The sequence below is a fragment of the Microtus ochrogaster genome, unplaced genomic scaffold (genome assembly GCF_000317375.1).
Source record: "Microtus ochrogaster isolate Prairie Vole_2 unplaced genomic scaffold, MicOch1.0 UNK49, whole genome shotgun sequence".
Taxonomy (NCBI): domain Eukaryota; kingdom Metazoa; phylum Chordata; class Mammalia; order Rodentia; family Cricetidae; genus Microtus; species Microtus ochrogaster.
The window spans coordinates 1,726,499-1,743,881 of NW_004949147.1; the positions used below are offsets into that span (position 1 = coordinate 1,726,499).

The window sequence follows — 17,383 nt, forward strand, 5'->3', positions numbered from 1 at the left end:
CACACACACACACACACACACACACACACACACACACACACACACGGCAGACACCTTGCCACACATGGGATTCAGAAACAACGGTAAGAGAGAAAGGTCTCACTCTCTCTTCCTTCATTAGAATTAGCCCTTACTCTCTTTAGAAAAAAATCGCTTAAAAACATTTCTGTTGTAATTTATCCAGTTGCCTGATTTTTTTGTTTGTTTGTTTTCTTTTCAGATCTGGTCCAAACAGTCCTGAAAGAAGCTGTTCCTTCTTGAGTGGGTTAGATCATTCTGCTAAGCTGCTTCATGACCCCTAAACCTCCGGTCAGGGCTGGAGAAGCCGTTCTTTGCCAGGCCGTTGCTCAGGTCTCAGCATGTTCCATGCTGGGTGGCGATTTCTGCTGTGAAGTACCCGTGCCCTCCTCTGGGCTGGGAACAACTCAGCAACAGACTGTCTAACTCATGGGGCCTCTTCAGCGTATGCTGCACTGTATCTGTAGGCTGCAGGAGGATCTGCAAACAGTGTATAATTCCTAGAGTTTTGGGTGAGAAAAACCTGTTCTGACTGGCCCAAAATATTCCTTTCTTCCTATCACATGGCCACTCCATGTTCTGCTTGGCTCTAGTTCCAGCTAGCTTTCCTTCTGTGTTAGTCTAGAATGCTCATAAGCAGTTTCTTCTGCCTGACCTCTCCCAGGTAACCTTGTCTATGGAGCCTGCGCTGTCATTTTGCCATCAAGAATTCCAGCTCTCCTGTCCTCTTTCAGGAAGCTATACATTACCAAGAATTCTCAGCAAGACCCTTGTGTGGCTGTGCGCAGTTGTGAGGACAGAGCACGGAGACTGGAGAACTTTGGGCGTCCAGTCTCACCTTTCCACCTGTTAGACAGGGTCTCTTTTCTTTTATAGACTTTTTATCAAACTCTACATTTTTCTCTGTTTCCCTCCCTATCTCTCCCCTCCCCTTCAACCCTCTCCCATGGTTCCCATGCTCCCAATTTACCCAGGAGATCTTGTCTTTTTCTACTTCCTATGTAGATTAGATCCATGTATGTCTCTCTTAGTGTCCTCTTTGTTGTCTAGGTTCTCTGGGATTGTGATTTGTAGGCTGGTTTTTCTTTGCTTTATGTTTAAAAACCACTTATGAGTGAGTACATATGATAATTGTCTTTCTGGATCTGGGTTACCTCATTCAATATGATTTTTTCTAGCTCTATCCATTTGCCTGCAAATTTCAAGATGTCGTTATTTTTTTCTTCTGTGTAATACTCCATTGTATCACATTTTCCTTATCCATTCGTTGGTCGAGGGGCATTTAGGTTGTTTCCAGGTTCTGGCTATGGCAAACAATGATGTTCTGAACATAGTTGAGCACATGTCCTTGTGGCACAATAGAGCATCCTTTGGATATATACCCAAAAGTGGTATTACTGGGTCTTGAGGAAGGTTGTTTCCTAATTTTCTGAGAAATCGTCATACTGATATCCAAGGGCCTGAACCAGCTTGCACTCCCACCAACAATGCAGGAGTATTTCCTTTACCCCATATCCAATTAAGTTGTTATCAGTGATTTTGATCTTGGCCATTCTTACAGGTGTAAGATGGAATCTCAGAGTTGTTTTGATTTGCATTTCTCTGATGACTAAGGATGTTGAGCATTTCCTTAAGTGTCTTTCAGCTACTTTAGATTCCTCTGTTGAGAGTTCTTTGTTTAGGTCTGTATCCCATTTTTTTAAATTGGATTATTTGTTCTTTTGATAACCAATTTCTTGAGTTCTTTGTATATTTTGGAGATCAGACCTCTGTCTGATGTGGGGTTGGTGAAGATCTTTTCCCATTCTGTAGACTGTCATTTTGATTTGTTGACCATGTCCTTTGCTTTACAGAAGCTTTTCAGTTTCAAGAGGTCCCATTTATTAATTGTTTCTCTCAGTGCCTTTGCTACTAGTGTTCTATTTAGAAAGTGGTTCTCTGTGCCAATGCATTCAAGTGTACGTCCCACTTTCTCTTCTATGAGGTTCAGTGTGGCTGGCTTTATGTTGAGGTGTTTGATCCATTTGGACTTGAGTTTTGTGCATGGTGATAGATATGGATCTATTTTCATTCTTCTACATGTTGATATCAAGTTATGCCAGCACCATTTGTTAAATATGCTTTCTTTTATCCACTTAATTTTTTTTTTTTTGCTTCTTTGTCAAAAATCAGGTGTTTGAAGGTGTGTGGATTAATATCCGGGTCTTTGATTGGTTCCATTAGTCCTCCTTAGACAGGGTTTCTTTGTAGTTTGCTGCAGTATATGTCAGGCTAACTAGGCCATGAGTTTTGGGGGAACCCCATCTCTATCTCACTGAAGTACTGCAATTACAAGCATGTGCTACCTGCTTAGCTTTATGTGGGTTCTGAGGATTTGAACTTGGGTACTGTACTTACTGAGCCATCTCCCCAACCTCAGGACTTGTTTTTGAGATCATGAAAGGTACCTACTTTATCCTTAATTTACTAGGTTGACCCCCAGCCTGCAGCATCTGATCTGCCATATGTATCTTGACTGGATCCAGTCTTGTGTCCTTGAGTATTCCAGAAAGCACTCTGTGGGTGGATGAAACCAGCTTACTCTCTCTAACCAGATCTGTGCACCCACCTCAGCCTCTGCACTGGCCTGCTGGAGTTCCAGCATTGACCCCAGTGTCAGGAGTCTGAGCATAGGCCTGACACGGGATGCCTAGGAGCTGCCCTCTTTCAGGCGTCTACGTAAAGTCAAGTACCTACCTGCCTGACTTCTGTTTTTTAGGTTCTCTTCTGACACCTCTAACTCAGCCCAGGCATGCTTCTTCTGCAAAGCCTTCCTAAGGATGTGCACCCTTTCAGTAAGAGCTTGAGCTGTGACAAGTTCCCTCAGCACTGGGTCAGGATGCATTAGCTCTCTGACTCCTGGTCTTACCATTCTCATAGGGGAAACTCATTTAGTAAAAACCTACAGTGTGTTAGGCACCAAGGTCGAGAATCCAAACACACAGTCAGTCCTTAAGGAGGGCATTAAGTATTGGAAGAAACAAAACAAAAACTGAAACAAAAAAGAATGGTTAGGGGACTGGTTAAAGATGAACACACAGCTACTGATAGGGAGCCAGTGGTGAGGTGAAGAGAGGAAGAAGGCCACACAGGTTTGTTATGCAGAGGCAGTCTGCTCTGTGGCCAGGCCACATAGGAGAAGGGATGGGAAGAGGCCAGGTGGGTCACACAGAGCTATTCTGCAGGCCACTGCATGATGTTGAGCAAGGGAGACAGAACTTAAGAGTTAGAAAAGATATTGACCTGCTGTTAAGGGTCATCACCAGATTGCTTAACAGACAAGAAAGTGGCACTCTGGGGGACATTTGGGAGGTAGGGCTGACAACTGGCTGAGCAATGAGCTGAAGTGTGGTGTGGAGAGCTTAAAGTCGTTTCCACATTCCCATTGACAAGAGGTGTTCAGAGAGTGCACGTACCTAGCAGCCATGTGACAGGAGCTCTGCTCTAGGATCCTGAGGTCTGCCATAGTCCAGGACCTTTTAGGACTTGGACACTGCTGGCCAGGGTCTAACTGTTCTGACCACAGGTCTTGAGCTGCCTCTTGATACCATGGATTTCTTAGCTTCACTCTGAACTGAAGGTCTGGCTTTCAGAGAGCCCATTCTATTTATGGGTCACTCACACCATGCCAAGCTCTTTGATGCTCATCTTCTCGTTGTCTAGACGCTCCAATCTCAATTTGGGTGGTGCCTTGTGCCCAGAGCAACTGTTACTTAAGACTGGGGAGTTTCAAGGCAACTACTTCATACAAGGTCAAATAGCATTGGGACACACCACAGATTCTCTCTCACTTTACAAAGCTCTTCCAGATGCCTCAAGCCATTTTTTTCTTGATTCCCCCTCTTAGGAGCACCATCCCTAGTCTTCTTAAAGGTATAGTCTTCCAGGCCCATAATTAAGGAAATTTCAAGTTACTCTTTCTCTGAAATGTAGAAACTATTCAGCTCTAGATCTTTCATTTCCAAAATGAAAGTTGGGTAAAGGACACATTAACATGAACATTAGCTACTGGGCTTAAGTGTAGTGATATTTTTTTTTTAAAGATTTATGTGTATTGGTATTTTGCCTGCATGTATATCTGTATGAAGGTGTTAGGTACCCTGGAACTGGAGTTACAGAGTTGTGAGCCTCCATGTGGGTGCTGGGAAGTGAACCCGAGTCCTCCAGAATAGCCAGTGCTTTTAACTGCTGAGCCACCTCAATAGCATTTTATTCCACTATTACATAGCATGGAGAGTTTAAAGTATTATTTTATGCCCTTGTTGATTTTAACTGTCAACTTGACATGGCATTGAGTTTCCATGGAGGAGGAATTGTCTAGATCAGATTGGCCAGCAGGCAAGTCTATGGGGGACTGTCATATTTTTATAGGAATGCCCAGCTAACTGCAGGTTGGCATTATTCCTAGGCAGGTGGTCCTCAACTGTCTAAGAAACTAGCTGAGGATAAGCTGGCCTGGGAGCCAGTCAGCGATCAGCATCTTTCATGCTTCTTTACTTCCCTGCAGGTGAAGCAAGTTCCTTGCTTGAAGATAATGCTGTGAAATAGTAAGCAGGTCTGCTTAGACTTCTCTCATGATGGGTTGGGACTAGGAATTGTAAGCCCAACAAACCCTTTCCTCCCCTAAGTTGCTTTTGGTCAGTGTTTTTATTATAGCAGCAGAAGGAAACTAGAACATTTCCCTTCAGTTAATATCTCATACCTCTTCCCCTACTACCCCAGGATTTCTTTTCACTGGCTGCTAGAAACCTAAGGTTGTAAGTATGGCACTTGTTGGGATTTTTAGTGTAGTCAGAGGTGGCTCCTCTTGGCTTCCTGCTTGTCTACATGGCCATAACCAACCATTTGGTGGCTCGATACTCTCTAGTCTTTCCAGATGGTACTTCCTATTCCTGGCAGGAAGGTGGCCAAAACTGTGAGAGGATGACTGATGGATCAGGGAAGCCCTTCTTTGTTTCTTTTCCTCTTTTTCTTTTTCCAGAGCCTTGTCCATGCTGTTCAACTTGGAGCCAGTCTTGAGAGCTCAGAACAAAGTTGTGGGACCAGCATTATTTCTTAGGACTCTGCAAGGCAGACAGCTTACCTTTCAAGGGCACTCTAGGGGTTCAAATGGGCAAAGGTGCTCAAGTGGGAGGGACCAGGTACTACAACACTAATGACCAATTAGGGTCCCTGCAAGGTATGGAGGAGCTATGGAGTGAAGCCTTCCAGCTGGCCCCAGACCTTATCTTTAGGGCTGCTTGTCCACTCATCCAAGAGAAAGGCATCTGCTGTTGTCAGAGGCTGCATCTAGCCCGAGGCAGTCAGAAAGCAGTGAGAAATTCTTGGCTGTATTGAGACCACATGCCTGCAGAAAGACTCACAGAGCCAGCACTGGAAAATGTGCCAAGAGTGCCATCTAGGGATGCAGAGGGGATAGCTCAGGTGATCGATGGGGCTGAAAAGGGATGGCTGTGGAGGAGACAACCATGCAGGCAGCTTTCTCATGCTGGTATAGCAGTGTATCTGTTACTGGACCAGAGGTGAGGGCAGACAAGCATTCTTGGAGCTTTGGGGGCTCAGACTTTATCCTGAGGCCAACCCAACACCACTAATGGGATGGTAGGTGCTATCTAGGTTTCCAAGAACAAGACGGCAGCAGAGCAGATAGATACAGGGGTTAACAGATGGCAGGGGGCACTATTCCAGGTCTGGAGTACAAGGGATCTTACACAGGGAATGCAGTCTCTCCAGCAAGGAAAACCAGCTCAGCCGGTGCTGTATAATTCAGGGTGCTTTTGATGTCATCTGTCATTCTTCAGGCTACCTAGTCCCTCAGGGTGGCAGCAGCAGGAAGGTGATAGGAACAAGACACATCTTTGGGGCTGGTAGTCAGATACTTCTTGGATCACTTGCTACCCCTCTCCAGGCTGTCATTTCCAACTCCTGTCTTTACAGCAGTTAGAGTCACAGAGAGGTTACTGGAGGCTAGGAACAGGGGCCCCCAAAGCAGTTAGAGCCATAGGAAGGTTACTGGAGGCTAGGACCAGGGGCCCCCTCAGTAGTTAGAGCCACAGGGAGGTAACTGGAAGTTAGGAATAGGGGACCCCAAAGTCATTTTAAGGGAAAGAACTTTTTGACCAGACAACAGTTTGATTGGATTAAAAAAGTGTATTGGATTTCCAATACTAAATAAAAACATGAAATTGTTTTTTAAAAAGCCATAGAGTTTTTACAGCATCAACTACAGAAAAGGCCAAACAAGTGTGTACAGAACCCAGTCCCAGCAGTCCTCCAGGCCCCTTGAGCAGACGGCAAGGCAACAGACACATTTGTTCCACACCCTCCCGAAGGAAGCTGCTGAGCTACAGCTCAACTAGGACACAAGACACACAATGGTTTAGTTTCCAGAATCACAGGAAAATATAAGACATGTATGAAATTGTGAAATGGTGTAATACAGAATAGCTTTGCATTTTCTGAAGTTAAAAAAATCCCCCAACTTTTAAGTTACTTTTTTAAAAAATATGTCCCTCCCCCACCACCCCATTGCAATTCTGTGGCAGTATCCAGGTACCAAGGCCCTGAGGTACAGAAGTGTTGGGGTTCACGGGAAGGAATGCCCTAAACATCTAAAGTGTTCTGTGGGCAAAGGCTAGACAGTTTCTGAGGAATCCAGTCTCCAGGTGGCCAGAATGCTGACTGCTTTCTGTAGGACAGTCAAAGCACACTGGTTGTCCCAGAACCCTTCCTGGTGCCATCCTGTGACCAGCTAGAAAAGCAGCAGGAGTTAGATATCCCTCCCACCCCCAAAGAGTTCACCTTGTTAAAAAGTAAAAAGGGTAAAATAACCCACGTTCAAGGGTAGGTAGGCTAGGGAATCCACCGGTGGTCTGAATAATAATCTCACTGGCTATAAAGCCCAAGCCCAACTTACTTTCTATACGGTCTTCCAGGATTTGTTGGGGAAGAAGATGCCTAAGGGTTAGTTTTATACTTTTCATTATATATTAACATTAAAAAACAAAACCAAACACACACCTCGGCTTTTTACCTCTTTAAAGAAAAAGACAATAACTCTGCAAAGGCAAAGGCTTCTGTGTGTGGCTACATCCTCAGCACATCTGGAATCTCCCATTGCCTCATCCTAACTGGGGTTTGGCTGATCTGCTGGGATGGGGAGGTGACCACTTCCACTGACCCTCTCTCCACCCTGTCCTCTGCTCCTTGCAGAATCACGTTCCGAAACATGTGAGGAAGCCCCATGGGCACCACACCATCCTGCTCCATCCTGATTGATGCTTTTCAGGAGAGCCTCTGCAATGCAGAAACGAGAGCTTCCTGGCTGAGGACTCCTGAGAAGCAGGAGTCCTATTTGGAATAGAAACCCAAGCTCCTTCCTTAACTTCCAACCTTCCAAGCAGAACCAATGACAGCAGCACAAAGGAGTTTCCACCCTGTGCTTTCTGATTTCTCAGAGCAGTCAGGCTCTGGTTCTACTTGGCATCACTCAAGTAACTAAAAACATCACTGGGGCCCTCAGTGTGGACATTCCAAAAGGAATGACCAAGACACCAAGGCAGCTAAATCATCAAAACCACCCACCGTACAAGAATTTATAACCAGATCCAAACAAAACTCCAGTTGCTATGTAGTGACACGAAGATGGACATGCCAGGAAAGGACACTAAAGATGCTGCTTCCATTCTCTGCAGGCTTCTGAACAATGTACAACGACAGAAACATTCATAGGACCTAAGCAGCCCCTCCATTTCCTAGTCCCAATCCCCAACCCCACCCCAATACTGAATCTGCACAGAAAGCAACAAACAAGTCTTTTCAATGTTACATTTCATTCAAATAGATCTGTAATCTCACAGTGATGAGAGGAGAAAGTCAGGCCTTTAATAATTACAATAAAAAAATAATAAAAAAGCTTACAAACAGCAATGCAACGTCCCCCAACCCCAAAGTGATGGATTAACAGCTGGCAGAGGATGCAACATCTCAGAATTAAAAAAATAAAAACAAAACCCCAAACAAGTCAACCCCTGTCAATGGTGTCAACCCCACTGTCAATGACTTTCCATAAGTAACTGGAACCAGCAATCAAGCGTCAACTGCTTGCGGAGAACATCACAGACTTCCTTGGCTTTTGATAGTGTTTTAAGATAAAATAAAATAGGACACAAAATTGTACATATAAATGCCAATGTCTACACTCCATAAACGTGATGCAGTTGCAGCACGAAGACACAGCCACTGACCACGAAGTGAAAGGCAGGTTGCACTTCTTGCCTCTTCCCTGGACACAAAATTTTGGCCCATGGTGCCCAGTCCTGCAGACTATCAGCAGGCAAAGGGAAGCTGCCTCAACAAAAGCGTCATCCAGGCTGACCAGGAGAAGGCAGGTGGCTGTGCCTGGAGCCAGCCCCATGTGGAGGCACTGGCTGGTCTTCTGGCTCCTGCTCTCAAGTGCTGTCCTCTCGTACTCTGTACAATTCCTTGTTTTCAAGGTTAAGTTCCAAGCTTCTAGACTCAGTCTTGGAGTCATGTCCAGGTGAAGGTCATCAAGCTGTTGTGATGGCATTTAGGTCCTTCATTAGTCCTTCCAGGTGGGCCATCTCTTTGGTCAGCTCATCTGGTTCATAGCTCTACAGAAGGGAGAACACCATTACTGGGAACTACCTGAAGAGCTGTCCAGAAAGGAAAGCCCAGAGTACCAAGTGGACTGGTCAAAGCTGCCCTGGGAAGCTGGCCTACTGAAACCAGGATAGCTCAACAAAGTCAGAAGCAGCAGGATATACTCAAGGCCATTAAGAAAGATAGCATTTCTTGACAATTCACAATGCCTTTCTCCCGACATACACACACCCCTCAGCCCACAATGTCCTCACAAAGCAGAGGCCCTATTGTTTTTCTCTTCTAGATTTCTACCAGATCAATACAGTCTGTGTGCCCTGGCATCTCTGGGCTTAAGCATTCTCTTTCAAGAACCCCATATCTAGAAATGCAGATGTGTTTACTGGGATTTGAAAACAGTCTTAAGTACTTCCTCTTCCAGTATCCTCCTCAGTAAAGGCACAGAGTGGAGAGCTCAGGGGTGAAGGGACATGTGTGGTTCACAATGAGAAGGGACCAAGTAGTGGGGACAGAACTGAAAGATGTGCATGACTACCCGTGATGGGACGATAAGGTACTTTAAGACCTACCAGAGTAGGTATGAAATCAAACCAAACCCATAGCATATTCCCACAGAATGTGGGGATGCCCCAAGGACACCTGCCCAATGGGTGATTAAATGGCTTTACAACTATGGGTGGCAAAGACCTGAGCCCACAAAACAGTACTGTCAGTCAAAAGCATGCAAGCAGTCCCCTTGGGTCATCCTGGCTAAGCTGAGGGCCCCATGAACTTACACTCTCAGAGTCTTCCAGCATCCTGGTGGTCTCCTGTACTTCGGGGGCACTGGGAACAACCACTGGCATAGGAGGCCGGCTCCTTCCTAAAGTCCCGATGGAGGCTGTTTTGACTGAGTGAATGTGGTGGTTCAGAGCTGAGGGGTAAAGGGCATTATCAGGTTATGGCTAAGGTTGCACCTCAGACCTCAGAAGTCCACTAGTGGTCAATATGAAGGAAGCACACAGGATCCTGCTCTGAAAAGTTATTGGAGCAAGATGGAAGGAGAGTTCTAGGGTCTCCAAGAGGCCAGAGAAAACTCCCACTGCCTTTAGAAAACTTATATGCAAGGAATATGTGAATATTTGTAGAGTTTTCTTCCAAATGTCCAATGTGTTGTCTCAGTATTATACATCTGAAGTGCAAGCCAGATCAAAACCACCTAGTGGAATGGAGTGTGGAGTCCATGGTTGATGCAGGTTGCGTAGTCTAAACCAACCTTTAAGGAACTACAGCTTATCACATTTTCCATCATATCAGAAAATACCAAGTGTCTGAAATCCTGACACTGAGACAAGAGACTGAGAATTCTAGACCAGTCTGGGAAAAACAGAAGTCCCTCTTTCCAAGAGAGAATGTCTGTAAGTGTCTGAAAGGCGGCAGGAGTACGCTGCTGCTTGCTGACTACTGTCTATGAGGGCAGATCTGTTGTGCGATTTCAACTCCTTTAGTGGCTTCTGGGGGTTACAAGCCATAAAGTATGCTCTTGTCTGCATACACAACTGCTTAAAAGCTGAGGGGAGGGCTCTCTCACTCTACACTTGCTTGCTCGCTTGCTCAGGTGGTGGGGCCAGAGGAAGGAGCAGTTGGATCAGCAGCTGGATCATGGCAGCATCTGTTCTGTATCAGTGAGTGTTTACTTAAATCCTTGGGACCCTTTTAACATGTAACATGGATTTTTAACAAACAAAACAATGGATTACAGCAGACTGAATGTAGGAGCTGATATGAGAATCCAGTTGCCTTCCATCAAATTAGTACTAACAATGTTAGAGAAACTCTAAGACAATGACATCGGTTCCCCCAAAATGCGCTATTTATCTTTTAAATGAATTAATTAAATACTGAAAAATGTTTTAGTTCCTAGTGCTAAATACTGACACACTCCATATGCAGAAAAGGTTATTTTGTGTTCTCTGTAGCTTTTGAGATGAAAAGGTTTTGAGACTAAAAAATTTGAGAACCACAGACTTGTTATAACAGACCACAATAAGCAATGGCCAGTCTGTGGCTGAGCTATGAAGTACGGCAATGAGCGCTCCCTATCTTGAGACTCCTGGTTTTCAGCCCTGACCTCCTGGCCCTTCTTTAGCCTGTAGTATCTTTTAGAGTAAGGTGATTTCAGGGGCCTATACAGACCAGCTCTGTTGCTCAAACCTGTGTCACTGGATTTTTAACACTAAGGCGTCTACATGGAAAACAGTTAAAAATTCAGCTCCTCCCACCAAAACCTTATGCTCATACATATTTCCAAAAGGGAGGCGATGACATACAGATTCTCTAAGTTGCTAGGAAAACCTGGAGGGTATTTGCTTCTCTTTTCTTTAAGAAAGGGGTGTGGGGAGAGACTTCTACCCTAAACCCGAGTAAAAAAGGGGTGTGGGGAGAGACTTCTACCCTAAACCCGAGCCAAAGGGTCTCAGCAGTGCTGCTCTCGTCACTCACCTTGCTGGGACAGTAATGGTGTGCTTGGCAATGCAGGATCATAGATAGGAGGTCCTGGGGGTGGGATTGCTGGCACAGCAAAGCTTTTTAATGGATGGGAAGGGCGAACGTGGGCTGTGGGAAGGCTCTGGCCTGAGTCTTCCTCTTGGGAGCTGGCCAAGTAAGAGGAGCTGGTAGCACCTTCAGGATCCTGGTGATCAGTGCAGCATGTTTGAGATGAGGAGGCTGGCATGGTGTCTGTGCTGGGGGTATTTCGAACAGATTCTATAGCAAGAAAGCATAAACGTTAGTATTTCTTTACTATTAAATACACAGATTAGGGATCCAAGGGATTCCCTAAACCTGTTCAATAAGTGCTTGAAGAAATCAGTGCTAGTCCAAAGACACGTGGGTCAGGACTACTGCCAAGGCTAAGAATGGATGGCCTAATCTAAGAATTCTAAAACAATCTTGTTTCAACCAGCTGTTTCAATTTTTTCACTTACTTAGGTAGTTCTAAGTTTGTAGATGTAAAGGACTTATTATGAAGTTCATATGAAGGCTCCTAAGACTAGTGTAGAGAAATTTTCAAATTTCATTCACCAATTGACAGTCTTAGAAATTAAACTAGCCTTTCATAGACAACCATGTCTAGTAATAAAGGCTGGATCATACCTGGTAGGAATTAACTTTGCCAACAAGGGTTTGGTGGTATCTGCAGACAAGGCCAGTGCTCAGACACTGCACAGTCATCACCAATGTGAATGGTTTTGGCACACAACAATAAAGCTTCACAGTAGCCTAGGGGTCTACATACAGCTGGAGATTATTTCAAATGAATGGTATGTTTATCCAAAGGGAAAAGGAAGGGTCAGCCTGGAGAAGGGAAGACTCAGGAAGAACAAGGCAATAACTTCAGCAGTACAAAGAGGGAGAAGTGTCCTGAGAGCAGCACAGTGGCAGGAAGAGCACCAGCTCTGGAGTCAGCCAGTCCTATACTCTACTCTGGGAATACTAGATGAGTGAATATGGCAAAGTCACTGAACTGCTGAGTCTTAGTTTCATCTATAAAACAGGGAGACAAACACATAATTCATTGAGTATTAAATGAGATGTATAAAAAGATCTGAAACATAGGGCCTTAACAGAGAGGATCGTTCTGTAGATCACTGAGCATTTATTCTATGCTAAGCACTTTATATTTATTCCTCAGAGTAACTTGGGAGGTACCGGGAGGGTAAGTAAGCAGGTTACCCATAGTAAGGCCCAACAGAGTAGAGCTTGAGTCCCTGTTCTAACTCCCAGGCTCAGGTTCTGAATCCCTACCTACTTCTTGTCTTTCTATACCTAAAGTCACTTGTCTCTTTCTGCAAAGCAGAAACAGCAATGCCAGGGACTGAGGAAGATTTTCATATAAAGTGAACAGGGCAGAACCACCATCACATCCAGAAAAGAGGCAAGGAGACCAGTCTGGGCAACAGGCTGCAACAGATAGTCTGAAGGTTTTTTTTTTTCTCTGATTTTTATGAGTTCTCAGTCTTAAAAACAATACAGAAGCCATCTGCAGCAATCTAACATACTCCCTTGCCTTTGTGAAAAAGCAGTCTGTTTCCTTAGGCTCTCAGGAGACAGGACAGACCACCTCTTTAACGTAGGTGAGGATGGACACTCATGTGTTGTTTCCCACTGCTACTCCAAGTGGGCTAGAACAATCTTGCCAGGTTTAGACACTTCTCATCCTCTAAAGGATATGCTAAGGAGGCCACTTCTCAGCTAGTTCAAGTCAGCTATCACTGTGGCTGGGAAGCTGCTGGTCACCATCTGTGATCCAGGCACTGGTAGAAGCTGGTTAGCAAGGAAAATAAGAGGCTGTGAGAGAGAAATGGGTCTAAGTTCTGACCATATCACAAGATAACAGAAAATATGATAGGTCAGCTCTGTGTACAGAGGCCTAACTACCTCAATTATCTTTAACAAAGAGATGGCAGGAAAATAAGAAAGGAAAGCTCAGTTGCTTGCATGAGTCACTGACTAGCTACTGCCAAAGACTGGGGCTGCCATGTATCCTCCAGAGCAGGGCACCAGCACACTGCGTTCTCAGGAGGATGCTCTCTCACACAGTATCATTTGGACCTACTAAGACACTAAGTTCTAACTAAAATACAAGGCTCTGTAAAACTTCTGCTTTGGTGAAGAGTCCTTACTTTCCAGAGCTGTTTAAAAACACACAAAATTCACAATGGTCAAACAGAAAGTGCTCTCCCCATGGTAAGTAGTAGCAAATGTCCCTAGAGCAGGAACTACTTGGCAGGGCTCCAGTTCTGTACAAGTTTCAAACCCAAGGCTATGAAAATAGCAGTCTAAGCTCAACTGACATAAAGTCTTGGGGAAATACAAAGCAGGAGAACTTGAATCACTTTTAGAAACTGGGTCTATTTTTTATTTTTCTCCCTATTTTCCCAGAGCACTTTCTGTCCCAACATATATATAGAAGAGAACTTTACCAACAAGAGTAGAATACTTGGATGAGATTGGTGAGAACTTCCAGTCTTCTAACTCCCAAGCCACTTCCAGTCCAGGACAAAGAAGAAGAGGGATCATCAGGCCAGGAGAGCTAGCCATACACTCATGTAGTTCCTTATATGAGGATTGTGTGGGCCAGATTCCTTAGTCTTCAAAACAGCAAGTGTGACTGGGCACACAAAACTGTCTTCCTCAGAGCAGGGTTGGATTGAAAAGTTGATTCTGGCACTTACTGTTCTATGACATTTTGTCTGCAAGACAGACTTTGGTTCCCATGCAGCTGGCTGGAATAACTATATATTCCTAATGTAGATCTGAAACCTACATTTGGAAGGAGATAGTAGGCAGGCCAAATTTAGGCATGGGCTCATGCAGCACCATCCAAACCAGAAACAACATTGGCAGAGTGCAGCACCGAGAGCCACTAGACAGTCCTGCAGACAGCCCTGAAAGTTCTGACCTTCATTGATATTCTGGGCGTATTAATGACTGATCAAAATTTGAGGTCAGGGAGATGTAAGCAGTGGTGACTCAAACTTCTAAATATTAAGTTTTGAGGCTCTTTAAAAAATGGAGCTCACTATGAAAAATTGTAGTTGGTACATGTAAGATATTACTAAGATTTGCAGCTTAAAACTAGAAGATCAAAACAGTCCATTCTTTTTGCTGTCTCCTCCTCATTTTCATTCTTTCTTCCTTAAAACTGTCTGATGAAGCTCTGTCTTAAGATTTCCATTGTTTGTCTGGCAAAGCATTTAAGACACACAGAAGACTGTTATTCCAGTTTCTTATATTTTGAAGCTGTGCCACCCTCCCCCAATTTTCAGTCTACTGGCAACCTAAGGTGGCCCTGCTCTCTCCTGGATGCTGTCCTTACTCTGGTCAATAGGGCAATAACCTGCACCTAATGACTGTCCTACAGATACCCCTAACATTAGAGTGACTGAGACAAAGGCAACCACTGGTTTCTAAAAGCCCCTCTGAATACATTTCCCTTTCAAATGGTAGAATTAAAAAAATTGAAGTTGCAAAAAGGGACAATGGTGCAAGACTTGTTGGAAGAAGAGAAGCTTACTCAATTCAAGTTACTGCTGCTTTTTACTAAGATGACACATTGCACTGAGTAAGTACTTCAACTTAGGGAGAAAAATACAGTAGATTTTACAGAAAACAAATTTGAATCCATCACAGAAATGTAATGATAAACAAGTAACACTGACAATTTCTATATACAGCAGGTCCTTCCCCATTTCCACTTGCCAACTCTTAGAATGCTTTCAACATCTGGGCTTGATCCTCATCTCTCACCTGTGGAATTGGCCCTGTCTGAAAGGGACATGGATGTGCCAATGGGCCATGGGCTGCTTGGGTGGTGGAGATGGCTGCGGGCTGGAGAAGCGAGGCTGCTGGAGTGGAAATGGTGGTGAGGGTTATCGAGGGAATGGATGGGATGGGCACTAACCACAGCTGTGAATGAACACAAGACAGAGAGATGCTTAACATGCTTGCACAGACACATACAAAAGTCACCCTTCCCACTTCCCTTTTAACCAAATCTTTACTTTGGCTTTTTGGTGGTAGGTGGCTAGACAATCAGTCATCAATTTTATATTTAACTAAACAAATGAACACATTTCTAGGTATATTCTATATCTGTACAGAATAAGAAAGTCTGAGAGATATATTCTGTTAACAGGAGTAATTTTTCAGGAACAGGGGTTAGGATTAAGGAAGTATTTTTTCTTTGCCTTATCTGCATTTCTGAATTCTTCTATTATAAACATGAATCACACAACTATTACAGTATCTATCTGAATGTCGTAAAATGTAAGACCACAAGTAAATATTTCTTTTATTTTTTCTGTCCTGCTAAAATGACAATTAATTAAAATGACATTCACTCTTGATTAATGGGTATTAATAAGTAGCTGTTTAATCAACTTTAATATATTAAAAGGAATGTAAATAAAAATTTTAACCATCATACCTCAATCTAGTAATGAAAGTATGAATTATAATAGCACAGCACCACTTTTTACTATGTCCAGCCTGGGGCTCAGTCTACCCATTAGCATTTTAAGCCATAAATGGATGTTCCTAGTTTCCTTTTCCTTTCTCTGACTAAAGATTCAATTTAGGTAAAGAAGAAAGTTTTGTATAGGTTCCATATGGAAATTCCTATAAAGCCCTTTAATAAAGCTTCCTGTTTAACTTGAGATATAAACAGTAAAAAGCAATACACCTAGAGTCAGAAAATACATTTTTCTTAGGTATGCTTTAGAGCAGCTGAAGAACAATGTTTATGATCAAGGTAACTAGCTGCACATTGCCCAAACAGGCAAACATGCAGGTACGGTAGACAAGGAACATAGGGATTCCCCTGTCTCCTTTTCTAAGCAAGGTTTTCATAAATTTTAATAATCAAACTGCATTAGCACTTTGGAACCTATTAAAATATCTTCTGTTTTGTGGGATCTCCATAGATCTTTGTGGGGCTACCAACATCACCTTGGAAAGAGAAACCCCAGACTATGGAATAGATGCATTTCTTCTCCAGAGGCTCTAGCAGGTCCATGGGAATAAATTACAACCATTAAAGTTAGCTGAGAAGGGTGATCATTATTCTCAGATCAAGATCTCCCCTGGGGCAAGAGAAGTAGTTTGCAAAGTGAGATGCTTAAGAATCAGTATTTTCCACAATTCAGGCTGGGGGGGAAGGAGTAAAATAGAGCTTAACCTAGGATGTGTAATATGAGAGCATTCTAGGGACAGATGGTGAAAGAAAGCCAGAATGGACTTTGTTTTAAATGATATTTCAAGTGTTTCCAAATACATAAATAAAAAGTGAATGTGTTGGTATAGAATGAAGTTAGTTGAACCAGAACTTGATGGGTCTACATAGGGTTTGGATCTGACCTCATCCCAACGCCAGCAAGCCCATCTAGCTCTGCTTAGCTTCTCAGATCAAGGTATGTGGATGCACCAGGTGCACAGCTGCTAGGTGGGTTTCAAAAAGAATCTCTCAAAGCTCCAAGTGGACCCCAGCACCTTGTTTTAGATTCTTTTTTTTTCCCCTTTCTTTTTTCTCTTTTTGTTTTTCGAGATATGGTTTCTCTATGTAGCAGCCCTGGCTGTCCTGGAACTCACTCTGTAGACCAGGCTGGCCTCAAACTCACAGGGATCCTCCTACCTCTGCTGCCCGAGTGCTGGGATAAAGCTGTGTGTTACCACTGCCCGCCAGGGTTTCAGATTCTTGAATGAAAGATTCTAACAACTACCCAACTATTTGGGTACAAATTACATACTACTGTGTATTTATACGTATTTCTTCCTCACCAAACCAAAACCAACCAACTAAAACAAACGAGAGAAAATGATTGCAATCAGAATTGTATCTTTTTTCTTTAACATATTAAATAAATAGTTTGACTTTTTAAGTTTTAGGAATAAGCCAGTTCAGGAAGAAACTGAGCCCTTAGAACATTCAAATTACCATCTTCTTATAAGTAAAAAACAAAAACAAGGGAAGTAGATTAATTTATTCTTTTTTTGTGTTTTTTAAACTGGAGGTATCTATATAGGAAACCTATTAAAACACATAAAATATGTTTTTCCCCTGTATGATTCCAAGTGTAAGTCATTCTTCCTGCTATGGACATTAAGCTTAAGTTACTTGTAAAAACTGCTTATTTTGTTTATTTATTTATTTTTTGTTTTTTTT

The 17,383-nt window shown here is 43.4% G+C and overlaps 1 protein-coding gene across 8 annotated transcripts in view; it reads right to left on the minus strand.

Annotated features, from left to right (window-relative positions):
* Positions 1–6,187: 6,187 nt before the first annotated feature.
* Positions 6,188–17,383, minus strand: part of Neo1 (neogenin 1) — a 167,425-nt gene continuing 156,229 nt past the window's right edge. For 6 of the 8 annotated variants that reach the window (XM_005369490.3, XM_005369492.3, XM_026777205.1 and 3 more), the window contains 4 exons: positions 14,971–15,129; positions 11,161–11,424; positions 9,456–9,592; positions 6,188–8,690 (listed from right to left, as the gene is read on the minus strand). In XM_005369490.3, the coding sequence (XP_005369547.1) occupies positions 8,607–8,690; positions 9,456–9,592; positions 11,161–11,424; positions 14,971–15,129 (644 nt within the window). In that variant the 3' untranslated portion in view covers positions 6,188–8,606. The remainder of the gene's footprint in view (positions 8,691–9,455; positions 9,593–11,160; positions 11,425–14,970; positions 15,130–17,383) is intronic. The other 2 variants (XM_005369494.3, XM_026777206.1) reach the window with 1 other exon arrangement.